Source organism: Ambystoma mexicanum, chromosome 3q (genome assembly GCF_040938575.1).
Source record: "Ambystoma mexicanum isolate Mex_15411 chromosome 3q, UKY_AmexF1_1, whole genome shotgun sequence".
NCBI classification, from domain to species: Eukaryota; Metazoa; Chordata; class Amphibia; order Caudata; family Ambystomatidae; genus Ambystoma; species Ambystoma mexicanum.
The window spans coordinates 785480780-785495574 of NC_090926.1; the positions used below are offsets into that span (position 1 = coordinate 785480780).

The window sequence follows — 14795 nt, forward strand, 5'->3', positions numbered from 1 at the left end:
GTGCTGGAGTCCCCAAACCTGGGGCGCTGTGCCTGGCAGGAGGCCCAGAACCTGGGGCACTGCAGGTGTCCCAGAACCTGGGGCACCGTGCTGTGCAGGAGTCCCAGATCCTGGGGTACTGTGCAGTGCAGGCGAGTCAGATCATGGGGCAGTGTGCTTTGCAGGAGAGCCAGTTCATGGGGCATGGATCTCGGAGCAGGAAACAGTGTGCTTTGGAGGGACTCTTGGAGCATGCATTGGTGGGACATGGCAGTGTCATGGAGCTCAAGATGCTGCTCAGAGCCTGCGACAGCGAGATATGGAAAGCAATTGCAGCATTTTGTTGTGGAAACTGGGGAGATGGAGCTTGGTGCGCAGAGATGAGCAAGATATTCAGAATGGGTGCAGGTGAGATATTGAACTGATTCATAAGTCTGAGTCTTAGGACGTGGACAAGGGATGCTAAGTAGGCCCAGGTGTGGGATTCCTGATCTGTGCAAGAGGTTCAGAGGTTGGGACAAAGAAGTGGTAGCGGAAGAGCTGGGGATGGTAAAATCTAGTAGTAGCCCCACAGGTTATTGACCATGTTATTTCATTGTGATGGACCCATTTCAAGATGGAAAAAGACAGTTTGACAAATTGTTTCTAATGGCCTGGCCCCAGTGGCCTATTATTAAAAAGGGTCTTGGGAAAGGTTAGTGAAAAATAGGGCATAAGAGGGAAAAGGAAAGATGGGAAAGAACAGGGGGTTCGAAATCATGCGAGGAGTTAAAACACAGGGAGACTTTTGTCAATTTTCTTTAGATATAGCCAATGGGTATTCTAACATGGAACCATTGTGTGCTGGTAAGATGTGGAAACCCGAAGGGTCCTGACCATATTCTGTGAGGTATTGCACCTTAACTTTGACCCAAAAACTCTATTTTCAATTACTTTGTCTACATTGACTTCACCAGACATTGTCATAGTCACGTGTTTACTTCTTAATGACTTTACTTTGCCTTTGTCTTCACGTTGTAAAGGTGGCAATGGATGTGGTAAAGGTTATCTAAAGTTTAGAGTTGGGGTCAATAGGTGGCAGGGGGGAGAATATGGGGCAGAAAAGAAGGGGGGGGTTGCCGGAGTTTCCCCCTGTAATGACAGAGTGAAAGCTAGGAGAAGTGAAAGACAGGAGAAGTAAAGATATGGCAAAGTGAAAGTGACCAAGAGAATGTATGGCGAAGTGAATGCATGCAAAGTAAAGACATACATCCATTATGCAAAGATGGACTCCTCAAATCCATCTTTGCCTAATATAGACAATTTACAGCTCGCAGGCCTGTGAGCTCTAAAGTGGGCCTGTGAACTCTAAAGAGACACAGGACTTGAGATGTGGAAGAGAGACACTGGGCATGGGGATGAGTGAGAAGTAAAATCATTGTCATAACATGGCGATATGTGGCTATGGCCTGCAACGGGTAAGAAGACACAGATGGGATGTGGAACTATGGTGCATGTGGTGGTGTGATGTGATCGGGAGTTGCAAAAGACTGGCATGTTGAGTTGAGGCAGTTGAGTTGATGTTGATAATGTGTTTCGTTTGTTGGTGTTCCAGCTTTAACTGTTTTTTTTTCTCCAGGAAGCTGCTCGATCAAGACGGGACCGCCGACGCCTCTCCAGTACGTCTTCCATTACACAGTGGAATCCTACCCCTGACTGGGTAAGTGCTGGTTGGGAACGTGCGGGTGAGAGGCAGAGGGGATGTCAAATGTGTTTTTGTAGAAACTGGGCTTTTAGGTCCAGCTCCTGGCCAACCAAGCTCAAGTGTAGATTTCTGAATCCAAAGATCAGTGGTGGTCTATGAATATGACCGTAGTATGCGGCGGGGGATCTATAATTTGGTCTGCTCTGTATTTGTATTTGACTTTTATTTTGTGTGCTGATCTGTCACGCTGGCTCCTTGCGCTGAGCCGCCACTCTGGCTCCTTGCGCTGAGCCGCCACTCTGGCTCCTTGCCGCTCAGCCGCCACTCTGGCTCCTTGCCGCTCAGCCGCCACTCTGGCTCCTTGTGCTGAGCCACCACTCTGGCTCCTTGCGCTGAGCCGCCACTCTGCACAAGTCTGTGATAATTTTAGCAAAATGAGTTGGGATATTCTCTGTTTGCTAAACATAAAAAACAAGACAAACTGATATGCTGATCTTTAATCGACAGGTGATATCTTGGAAGTCAAAGCTCCCCCTGCAGACGATCATGAGGCTGTTACAGGTGCTGGTCCCCCAAGTAGAGAAGATATGCATAGACAAGTAAGTGTTTGTGGAAAGTGAGGGTGATATGGGAGAGAGGAGAACAGTCAGTGTATAGGGAAGACCACACAATGTACATGTTATGCACTCACATGATCCTGTCTTTATATTTATATTTTGAGGCATGTATAACACCCAACTTCTGAACTTTACAAAGAAATACCCGAGCATTGTAAACCAGTATTTAAGGAGTTTTAAATCATGAACCAGAGGTTGAGTTGAAGGCATCATAAGGTGAACGGACTCTTGGCCAAATCCCTTTGCCTAAAATGTAAGGGATGTCAAATCAGTCACTTTGATGGTCTACATGCTAAACCTTTATTGCGATCGAGAGTCACACGTTGTCCTCCCCCTGTAAAGTAGAGCTGATACCTACAATGCTGATGCTTCTCTTGCTCACATCGCCCATTTCCCCCTGGATGCCCTGAGGGATTTTCCATATAACCTTGAAATGTAACTATACCAATGATACCTCAAGCACCCCGCTCTGACACAGGTTCACTGTAACCAAGGACCTCAGATGCTGTGTGCCTTTGTTTTTTCCTGCTTCGTGTAACTAAGTAATCTTACTGTAACAGCGCCACGATGCCCCAGCAGGGCCGACTCGTGCGCTTTATAAATGTAATAAATAAAAAATATCCTGGGCAGTTGCACACTTGAAGATGCCGTCTCTAGCAAGCCTAGCGGGCCTCTTATGAGCGAGCATGAGGCCAGCCAGTCTACTATGCTACAGGGCGAGATCCATGCCCACCCTCTGTCCTAACCCTGGTGTTGTGGCCCCCATGTTGAACCCTTTCATGATCCTCTCCCTGCGGTGTTTTCCCTGCATTCTGTCTATTTAGTATTCACCTAAACTTACCTACCTCCAAGCCCAACCCCTGTTGCCCATTCCCGAGGTTCAAAGACTCTACCCGTCCAGCCCTAGCTCGTTCCTTCATCACGGTTAGCACAGCAAGTTGAAAATGTGTTGTTGCTAATTCCTTCCATTACGACATCTTCAATGTTGGATCTTTTATTTCGGTCCAAAGACAGTTACAGGCTTTTTTCAAGTGTTTTTCAGAGGTTGCAGATTTCCTGAGAAGAATCCAAGCCTGTATCTGCCCTCTCTAGACAAATGGCTGGTAGGGGCGAGTCACGGCCGAAGAATTAACCACAACTCGGAACTTAAGATCTGGGATTCAGCCAAGCATTCTGTACAACACAACTATCACAGGATTTTAGGGTAAACTGGATAAAAGGATTGGGGACTCTTCAGGGAAACAAAAAAGGAGCAATTCCAAGTTGCTTGCGGATCTTAGTCTGCCAGTCCATCTCTCGCTCCCTTGAAATTCTACCTTGAGCCAGTCAAACTAAAGTCACTCAGTCAGTAGGGTTTTCAATGTCCCCTGCAATTCTTTTGGGATTGGGTAAGGTCTTTCTGTTGCAGCCACTGTAGTCCACTTTCTGCTGTCATCTCAGTAGACGGATGCTGAGCTCTTTTTAGGTGGACGGCCCCACTTGCCGGACTTGTGGGGCCTGGAATTGTTTTCGGGTCTTACCACTCTTGGGTCGCATTCCTACACATATTACTGGGTGCAGGGTCCTTAGGATGGCCCATCAGAACACTGGCAAGTGGTTCTGCCAATGCTGCGACCAGCACAGCACATGTTGCTGCTGCTGTCTTTTCCGATGCTCCCCCCTTCTCTTCTCAACTTCCTGCACTCCTCCTTTTTCTGTGTGTTTCCTGTGTCTTCCTCCTCGATTTACTGAAATGAAACTGGCCCTCTTGACTCACCTGCTAACTTTTCTTCTTCTCTGGGTGATTCTGGCTTTTCATGGTCCCTTTTCCAGACTTTTTTCTATTGTCTATATTTCTTCTTAGTCTTCCTATGTTGTTATTTGTTCCTTCTCTGGATCCCTTGCCTCCCCTATACTCGTTCTCTCCCGTCCTATATTTTGCCTCTCCCGTTTGTTTCCTCCTCCCCTCCACCCCCAAATCTTTCTCACCTACGTTTTTTTGTCTCTCTCCTTTTCCAAGGCTAGCCTCATGGTTCCTCCTCTTCCTGTATGCTCTAGCGTGGTCAGTTTCCTCGCCGCCGGTGTTCCTTTCCGCTTACTCAGATTTCCTGCCCTTTCCATCTCTGCTGTTCTCTCCTGGCTACTCTGCTTTCCCTCACTCCCTACCTCCACTGTTCTCTCCTGCTAGCTCCATACCCTTATTTCCCCCTGCCTCTAGAATTCTCTCCTGCTCGCTTTCCTCACCTCTGCTTGGCACTCACCACCACCACCACCCTGGATTGGTTTCCTGAGCACCTTCTATTGGGTTCTGCCTTACAGTACCGATACGAAAAGCTTGAGTCACAAAACTGCAAAGCCCACTTGTTCGCATTTTGTGACTTGCTTGAAATTTTCGTTTTTTGGCTGTTTGTCCACCAAAGCCCATAATGACGAACTAGAGGTACGCGTGACAAGCGCGCAACCCCCGCTCACCTAGTTCAGCATTTTGGGATTCAGCATTTTGTATCAGGACGAATGCGCAAAAAAGCGCATCTGGCATGGTGTTTACGGTATTTTGGGGTGAAGCCCTTTTATTGGGCTGTGCACCTGTCTCCTGGACCTGCGAGTAGCAAATCTCTGATCTATGCTGTGTGGTCCGCTCCGAAGCAGATCTGGCTTCCCAAATTCAAACTCTGGTTCACAGCTGACACTTGTTGGGCTAGGATTGGCAATGCAGCATTGCACACTGAGTTGTCTCTTCACCGCTGCCAGCAAAGCTCTGCTCGCAGGCTTCCATTTCCTTGGTACGTCAATACAAGGAAGTAGTCCAGGAGGGTGAAGAGGATTTCAAGGAGGGAAAAGCCTACCACGTGAGAGAGTTACGTGTGCAACTCCTTCCTTTGGGGCATTTTACCAATGCAGCATGCACAAATACCTCCCTACACAAAGGAAATGTTTTGTAATAGCATGTCCCTCTTTGGGCATAGAGTACGTACTACACCTGCAGAGCTAGTACTTTGCAAGCGCATTTTGAGACCTATTCCACCCTTTTAAGACACTCAGTTGTACTCTTAACAGAATATGCCATGTACTCGCAGGTGAAAAGATGGTTGGCTATATCTGTTACAACGGGGATGAGTCACTTGAGCCAAAGGACGCCGAACTAAGCTGCTGCCAAATGAAGGAGCCCCGCCCCGTGTAGGTCCCTCCAGAGCGGAGACTGAAAGGAGGCGGATCCACATGAAAGACTCCACACTGAGGAATGGCTTACTAGCAAAGTATTAAAAAAAAAAGTAACGGGATCTCTCTTTGGCAGGCCTAAAAGCCAGTCTGTAGCATATGAAAGCTATTTGGTTGCTCTGGCAAACGGGTATTGGAAGTTACAGTTTGTCGGTTACATAATCTTTTTTGGGCAGGAGGATGCATAGTTGTGCGAAACATTAAAAACATGGATGTTTAAAGAGTGATTTTTTTTAAAGAAAGCATTATTAGCACGTTCAGTGGTCAATAGATGCAATACCTCTCTGAACCAATACTGGACGTACAGGAATGTTTTCTGCACAGATCTTTAAGAGGTAGGGGGCAGACAGTGGGAAAGTGATAGGAAAAGTGTCAATGATTTGGGAAGAAAGCTGGCTGTAGTGGAAGGGGCATAGTCGTACGTATATAATGAGTATCGGTAGAAAAGAGGAATTGGTGCGGGCTAATGGGGGAGGGAGTTTTTTGGTTCTGGAATCAATGAATGAGCTTACGTTTGAGAACACATGCTGCACTGAATCACTTCTAGATGCTGCACTTGAATCACTTCTAGATGCTGCTCTGAATCCCTTCTAGATGCTGCACTGAATCACTTCTACACGCTGCGCTTGAATCACTTCTACATGCTGCGCTTGAATCACTTCTACATGCTGCGCTTGAATCACTTCTACGCGCTGCGCTTGAATCACTTCTACGCGCTGCGCTTGAATCACTTCTACGCGCTGCACTTGAATCAATTCTACGCGCTGCACTTGAATCACTTCTATGCGCTGCACTTGAATCACTTCTACGCGCTGCACTTGAATCACTTTTACATGCTGCTCTGAATTTCTTCTACATGCTGCTCTGAATATGTTTGACTGTGAAAGTACTTGGACTAAGCACAGAAAATGACTGTCCTTCTCATTAGAGTGAGCGGCCCCAATATGCCCACTAACACCTGTGCTATGCAGGATGACTGGCCAGATGATGCCCTCAGCTCTTTGTACCAAAATGGAAGGAAGAATAACCTATCAACAAAGGAGATAATGTGTGTTGGAGTTGGCTGTGAGAAGTGTTCACCTATGACGAATCTCCTTTCGCACACACCACGACACAATGGCCACTGAGCTGAACACCAGATGGGAATGCGTTTTGATTGCTGCTTTCTTACTGGTGTCTTGGAGGGTGAAGGCTGAATAGGTCTGGCCCAAACCATTTGAAACATGGCTAGAGAGAATCCGGCAAAGATGCAGTTGAGAGGTGCACATTTTGCCGAATGGCTCCCCATGTGCTCCCACTTCCCAAGTCTTGCTTAAGGATGCCTTTTGAATGTGGTGTAATAGCCCTCAAATGTGAGAGCAACTCATCCATCTTCCAGAGTATGCTTCTTAGGCCTGTTGAAGTTGTTCTCCTTGTGTGTTTGTGTCGGTGTGTGGCTCAGGGCGCAATACAACCAGAAAATGTGTGTATAGCGGCATTTCTAATGCATCCTTTCTTTGCAGGGGCCTCACGGATGAGTCGGAGATCCTCAAGTTCCTTCAGCATGGGACGCTAGTGGGACTGCTGCCAGTACCTCATCCCATCCTGATACGTAAATACCAAGCTAACTCTGGTACTGCCATGTGGTTCCGCACCTACATGTGGGGCGTGATCTACTTGAGGTAAGTGCACCAGAGTACCACTGCTGTCTTCCAACTGCTGAGACCAACATGGGCAGTAAGGATGCCAGCCGCTGAGGAATCAGTGTCTGCTGGAATGGATGAATCGTGAGTGCTTGCTTTGTGGTTGACATATGCAAAGCAACCAAAAGGGCATGGGTAAGTGTGGAGTATGCTTGATGGCTTCACCCTCTTCTCCCCCCCCCACCCGATGATTGTAAAGCGCTCCATTGCTTCCTGAAGATATCACTCAATAAAATAATAATAATAATAATAATAATAATAATAAAAGTCTGTCTCTCAACATGGCTCAACAGGAGCAGACTTGCTCCAGAGGGACTACTGATTAAATCAGCAGTCCCTGTTGAGCAAGTAGACTCCTCAATGGCTTAAACATTTTTTCTGAACACCGCACATTTCTACATAAAGATCTGCTTTTAAATAAAATAGATGTATTTAGATTTGTATTTTAAATACATCAACTATAGTGAAGTAAACTATTTTAGCAGTTGCTGTACACCGAAAAATACAAACATTCAAGTGTTGTAAATGTGAGAATGGCATCAGTATTGATGGTGGTGATAGTGGAAGCATGGACATGCCACTCAATCCATGAAAGGAGCGTTCAGTTGGATCTCTTCATAGAAGAAGCCAAATGGATTAGGAACATGATATGCCCTGGTCCTTGTGTTGAGGTCACAGTTGAGAGGCAAGGAAATGGGACCTGGGAGGCCCAAGGGGTTTGGGACCACTACGCTCTGTGATGCTGGCCCCAGTTGTGGTGTAGGGCAGATTCCCGAGGGCCTTCAAGCAATCACCAACCTCCTTTTGTTAGGGTGCTTTTCGCAGCGTGAGATACCATGGTTCGTAAGCTGTGAGGTGCAAACATAAAGGGAAAGTCATTGAGAACTGAAATATCCCTCTCGTGAGCCCAGTGGCAGAAGGCTCTACAAGCTGCAGGGGGACATTTATGAAATTACGATTGAGAAACAACCAAACATGGTTAATTCGAGATCCTGCCGGATGGTCCCATCGAGATGGGCAGAAGGGTGCAGTCAGTATCGGAAGGAAGCAGGTTCTACTGAGAGCAGCAGTAGGTAACTGCGTACATCTGATGTGCCATCTCGGTGTCTGGCGAACAGAAAGGTTACACTGCCTCACTTCAAGATGGAAGAAGGAGCTCCTCATGGCCTCGGACTGCAGGGCCGTTTGACTGTTCGCAGCAGAAGTAAAATCTCAAGGGAGTAACAGCCTTTAAGACCGGGTCCAAAATGGTCCATTCTAAAATGTTGGACAAGCCCCAGAATAAAGGCCAGAGACCGAGATTTGAGGAGAAAATCCCTAACCAAAATTGAGTGACTAGGCTGTCGATGCCAAAGAGGGGCAGAAAGTTTAAAATACCTTGGGGTCAATCACTTGGTGCAGTGTCTGACACCTGAACGCATCCGTCAAACATAGGCTACTGTGTGGGGAAACCTACCAGCCGAATCCTGGAGGACCAACATCGGATTCTGACAACTTTAGAAATGTCCAAGAAAGAATTGTTTGGGACCCCACACAAGTCTGTAGACTGTGAGTGACTCTTTAACCTGCCGAAGGAGCACTTCTGAGATCTGGGAGAGACCCATCACTGTAGACAGTCCAGCCTAACCTTGTCGAAAATAAAGAAAACATTGAACTACATTTGGATTTCGAGTCATGTGTTGACCCCTTTGCCAAGACATATCCCTCACATGATTGTTTATACCCTCGTGATTCAAAGAAAATGGATAGTTCATTCACTTCAAAGGACGTTACAATTGCTTCCCTTATCATTTATGAGACAAAACTCACTTTCTATTGTCAAAAGGTGACAAACACCTGATTTCTCATATCAGTTATTTGAGGCTCCCTGCACCTGGGATGGGCTTATGGGACACCCTCCACCTGGCAAGGACGTATGGGGCACCCTCAATAAGGCATGGTTGCCGTCAACATCATGGAACAAACATGGTCAGAGGATTCTCCTTGTGAACTACATGTCACTGTTTGCCCTTTCAGAGCTCAGTTTGCCAGATGATATTGTTTTCTTGTCATGTGCATTTTAGTGCCCTGGTTATGCGTTGCCTACCAACCTGTTCTTTGAAGAAAGAGAAGCATGTCTTCCTTGGGGGCAAGGGATTCCAAAATAACTAAATGTATTTCAATGTTCGAATTTCAAACCCATAATTGGCAATATGTATGTACTCTGTGATTCTACCACAAATCGACCTCAAACGTTACTGTTTTAAACTAAAATTACATTAATGATGACTCCTACAAGTGCACCAATTCAAAGGTCGTCCTTTTCCTCTTCTCTTTGAAAGCATAAGAGGATGTGCCATGAGGTGACTGGGATCAAGGACGTGACTGGGATCAAGAAGTATCCCAAGGCCACTCATGTAGTTCATAGGATGGGCCAAAATAAAACAAATATGGACGAACATGTGGGTCTTTGTCACCCAAGACTTATCTTTCCTATGTTTGGGATTTTCACCCAGTCTCGCACTGCTTCCTTGAGAGGGTGTGAGTCACTGCCGGTTGCAGGGGTTCTGTGTCTGCATCTTTACTGCTGTGTGTTAAGGTCCCAAACCCTTCATCAGTGTCCCCTGTGGCTCACACTTTCTTCCCTTTTCCTCATATCTCTGAATCACAGAGGCGGTGAATGTCTGGTGTCCAGGATGAGACACATCATGTTGTCCTTAGACTGGGTTTCCTGCATCTGGCTATCCTTCCTGCCTGGATCTTGGTCTTTGTCCAATCCTTAGTCTTTCTGTACCTCCAGGCTGCTCGCTGCTGGATGCCCATGACTCCTATTGCCTCTTTTCCCTGCCCCTTGCCAGCGCAGTACACTGGGATCTTCCTACACTTGGCTACTTTGTGCCACTCTTCCTGATTTCCTGTAACCTCCTTTCCCCTCATCACCGCTTGATGTTCTTTGTCCTCCTCTTTATACTCCGATGACCGTTCTCCCTACTCGCTGCCTACCTCCTCTTCAAACGCTCCTCACCAACTTCTGTAGAGATTACCACCCCTGTCCACCACCATCCTCTGCTCACTAACCTGCTTTTGACATTTTTCCACCCCCTCCTGATATATTTTGGCAGACTCTTGTGCTTCTTCGCCGGCCTTCTGTTGTTGTCCTGCAACTTCCGGTTCTCCTTCACCAGCCTCTGCCTGATATTTTCTCTCTTTTACCACCTCCTCCTGATGCATGTCACCAACCTCCTTTTGATGTGTCTTTGCTCCTGCAACCTCTTCCTGATGTCAGCCTAACTCCTTTTCTTCTCCACCAACCTCCTGTTCTCCACCAACCTCCTTCTCATGTTTCCCAGTCTCCTTATTGTCTCCAATCACCTCCTTGCCTCATTTTGTATCCAGACTCTACTCTGTGTAATTTTAGCTTGACTCCTTTCTTCTGCTCCCATCCTGCCATATTGAGCATGTAGGCTCTATAGCCCTTTACCTCCCCCACACTCCACCTGGACTGGGCACTGCAGGAGGGTTTTCAGCTGCACCCTAGGATTGATGAGTGGCTGGGATTGGCTGCACCTCACAGGCTCACCTGAGATTACACTGGTGCCTGGAGGCCAGACCAAGCCTTTGCCTGTTCTGTCCACAATCTTGGAATCCACTCTCCCTTCCCTGTTACTGAATGGCACTCTATGGTAAAAATACAGCTCCTTCCAAGCGTGTGATTCCGATACTTGAAAATCCCATAACCGTTTTTGTAATCCTTCTGAATTTTAAAAGAATGCCTCCCCTTTGAACAATTCACAATTTTGTACCTATTGCAGAAGGGGAGACTCTGCCAGTAGACAATGAGGTGGGAAGTTCGTATCTTTTTTATGTAGAACTGCTCGAAAAATGGCAAGTGGCCAGCATTGTATCATATGCGGGAAGACTGGGCTCACTCTCTCTGGGCCTTTGGAATGGGTTATTCTCTGCCGCTGAATCTTTATCGACAGTAACAATGTGGGGGTTAAAGTATCTTGTATGTAAAATGGCTGTCGATGAATCCATTTTCTGGGACTTTGGATCTAGCCAGTGTTCGACACTCAAGCCCTTTCTCCTTGGGGGTGAGGGGAGAGGGGCGTCTGTATAGATTTTGGTCTCCGACTGTCCCCTGCCACATGACCTGAACCAAAGGAGGACCTAGTCTGCTTGCTTGATGGCCCCTTTGGCCATCCTCCTTCCTCCACTCACTTCCCTGAGTGAGACGGTGTACTTTGGCACTGGTGCAACACGCCCTTAACACTTTTCACACAACATGTTCACCCCTATATCGCATAGTAGGCTGATGGAGGAACCCAACCGTCTTCCCACACAACACCAGGCTCTTTCCACAATACATCCATCCTTCCTAGCCCCTCTCCACTATAACCTCCCATTCCTGTTTGCTCCTTTATAAACCACAAGCAAAATTCCTCTCTTCCCAGCACTACTTTTCTTGGGTTATTTTCTTTCTAGCTCTGTATTTCCTCAGCTGCAGCAGCTCCTCCCCTCGACGCAAAATCACCAGCATGCAGAAAAGAAATAATTTATTTCAAAATGATCCGTTTATTATTGCTTTTATTTTTACTTTTTACTCCAGTGCATGTAATACAAACACCGTTTGAATAACCTGTGCATTTAGAAATAATTCTCAAAGACTACAAAATGATTTTTTTCAATTTCTCAGAATGATTCTAATTTCTCAAATGGGGTTTTCCCAGCCCTTAAGCGATGGAGTCCTTAAAGCAATGGTAAATGGTCACATTCGTTTTTGTAAAGTGATTAAATCTAATAGGAATTTTTCAGCACTTGACCATTTGTATACCTTTTTAATTAGGATTTCATCACTTGTTAACTTTATAAAATGTTTCGATGGTGTACCAATATTTCTAGCAGAAGTAGCACATTGTGGGTGTGATGAATTGTAGAATTCTGGTCTTGCCTAACTAGTCTACACCTGGAGAGTCCTAGAAAATAAATCATACATTTTAACCACTGAGTGTGTCAACCATGTACAGAGTCCTCTTGAGTTGTCTTGAGCAGGACAGTATTTGGGCTGGGTTCCAAAAATGCATATCTCCCTCGCCCATTTTGTAGGTGAGTCTAACTAGCAACGTCTACAGTACATGCGTGTCACATTAGTGGGCAGAGCATGTTCACTGGCCAGTGTGGGTGTGCATGGGACTATAATGCTGGAGATTCTCAAAGCTGAACTCCTTACTGATGGAAATGTCATTTTCTGTTTTCAATAGGAATATGGACCCCCCTATCTGGTACGACACAGATGTCAAACTGTTTGAGATCCAGCGAGTCTGACCTTGAGACGCAGCTCCCGATGAGTCAATGGACTGTTACATTCCCTGTGTGGCTGCACCATCATTCTGTTTCTCATCCAACACCAGGAGAACAAGAGCTCTGACCTTGAAGGTCCTGTGGTTGGAGGTTTACCCTACTTCATACAGACTCTTAGGTGTTGCTTACTGCTGTTTGTTACCAGCCTCACTGCCCCCCCCTGTTCTGGGTTCTTCCTTTCGCCGGACTGGTCTGCAGAGGCTACTGTGACTTTCTCTGGATCCAAGTCTACATACACTGTCAGATCTGATCTTTTCAGGTCGCTCCCGCACACTGTGTTGAGGTTGGGCGATTTATTATGCTTTTGGATTTTAAGACTGCTTTCTTGCCCCTTGTGTTGAGCGTTACTCACAGATCTGTGGCTCAACACAGTTGGTAATTTTATCACACTGGATGATGATGGTAACGGGATAGTTGAATGATTAGTTCTGTCAAGTCCTCTATGTCCTTGCCAGCCTTGTTGGACACCTGTGGGACTGCACCTTACTGGTTGGACTTATCATGTAGTGAGTAAGGCAAATGCAGTAATTCCTGTTTGTTGCCAATTAGCGATATGGCAATGAATGACTCCTGTGGGTTAATCTGAAGGTAACTGGTGGGTACATCACCTCAGGCATGCTTGTGGTTGCGCGTGTGTGAATGCACGCGCACATATATGTGCTTCTATGCGTGTGCGTGTGTGTGTGTGTGTGTGTGTGTGTGTGTGTGTGTGCCTCCCAAGCTGTCGTTCAATGGTAGCCACACCCATTGTTGTAGTACTCTATCCAGCCCCCTGGGGTCATGCCGTAAGCCAGTTGGGGCCACGCACATATTTTACAGTGCTGTGTGTGAATCCCAGGGACAAAACCGAGGGTCTGCCTGCCATTCATGTTATTATGCTGGTAAAACTGGAAGAATCAATGTCCTGTGAAAATCAAATGTAAACTATTTAATTCCATAAAGATTTATGAAGCTTTTGTTTTGTTTTGTGTCTGTGCCTTCTCTTGGGCAGTGTGACCTGTTAATAGGCCTCTTGGGTTCTCTGCTGTGCTTGAGTGTGTTTATAGGCTGCTGGGCTCTCGGTGACAGGATTATGGGTGTATGACTTGTTTGTGCTGTAAAGGACTGATGGCTTTATACGATCGTATTGCTTCTCTCACTATTTAATCAGCCCTTTATGGAACAGTGTCATCGTGTTTTTTATTGTCTGTGATGGGAAGCTTGACTCCAACGCACAGTCACACATCGGTCATCAAATGTGATTTACTTAGGAATAGAATTTTCCATAAAATCACAGACAATAAATAAGAATACATTACAAATAGAAAATGTCATACAAGGAATTCACATAATTTCTAGATGAAAGGATATACTCTTGCTAGCTTCTTTTACTTTGAGCTTGCCCTTCCGAGAGACCTCTGCCACCCCATTCTGACCCAGCTACAGAGAATCATAACTGGCAATGACTGCTTTAAGTTTCTTCCTCGTCGCAGTCTTTCCTTCATGGGGGGGACCTATCTCGGGGGAACCGGGCGACACCTCAGGTGTTCATAAAACCCGTTGACTCTCTTACTGACCTCTCCCCTGAAAGAAAGTCTCTATTTCTTTGAGAGTCCTGCAACTCCCTGGAGGTGGAAGGTACTGTCTCCTGTTGACATAAGAAGCAGTTTATTTTCCTATTGTTTCAAGAAATGCATGTTTTTTAATAACCTTTCTAGTGTTTTAATGCCCACAAAGCCCATGTACCTTCTCAGAGTACGTTCTTTATTTCTTGGAACCCCTGGGTGGCAAACTATTGCATTAGTATTAGGGGTTGCATGTGTGGTCTGGGCTAAGCACCCACATGAGGGCACCTTTGGTTTTCTTTGATGCCTTTCAAATCCTAGATCACACAGCACTAGATTAAAACATGGGCCTTTTTGTTAGGACAATGCATTTGATGTTAGGCTAAATGTTCTCTCACTATAGGACTTTTCACGAACGTTGAACTCCGCAGCAAACTGCATGAAGAAAATCAAGCCACCAGTGGTTCAGCTTTCAGAAAGGCCTTCTACAAGGAGCACGGATATATCACTGTCAATGTCAGAGGATATGCTTTGAAACTTGTAGAATATGGCGAGGTCTGCCAGGCACTATGTCCCTATGTGGAAAGAGTTATAAGTTCACAATCGGCTCTGTGTTGGCTTTGCTGGTCCTTGAAAGATCCCTGTTACTTTGATTGTTCAGTTCCTAAACATTTGTTTTATTAGTGGTGTGTCAGCAGGTGCCTGTAGGATTTTGAGTTTGCTCGAACAGGAGTCCTTTTCCCACTTTCAC

General features: G+C 46.1%; 1 protein-coding gene across 1 annotated transcript in view; it reads left to right on the forward strand.

Moving 5' to 3' along the window:
• Positions 1 to 13456, forward strand: part of HID1 (HID1 domain containing) — a 396446-nt gene extending 382990 nt beyond the window's left edge. Inside the window, exons 16-19 of the mRNA XM_069654845.1 lie at positions 1598 to 1678; positions 2171 to 2262; positions 6981 to 7139; positions 12401 to 13456. Of these exons, the coding sequence (XP_069510946.1) occupies positions 1598 to 1678; positions 2171 to 2262; positions 6981 to 7139; positions 12401 to 12464 (396 nt within the window). The 3' untranslated portion in view covers positions 12465 to 13456. The remainder of the gene's footprint in view (positions 1 to 1597; positions 1679 to 2170; positions 2263 to 6980; positions 7140 to 12400) is intronic.
• The last annotated feature ends 1339 nt before the right edge of the window (positions 13457 to 14795 follow it).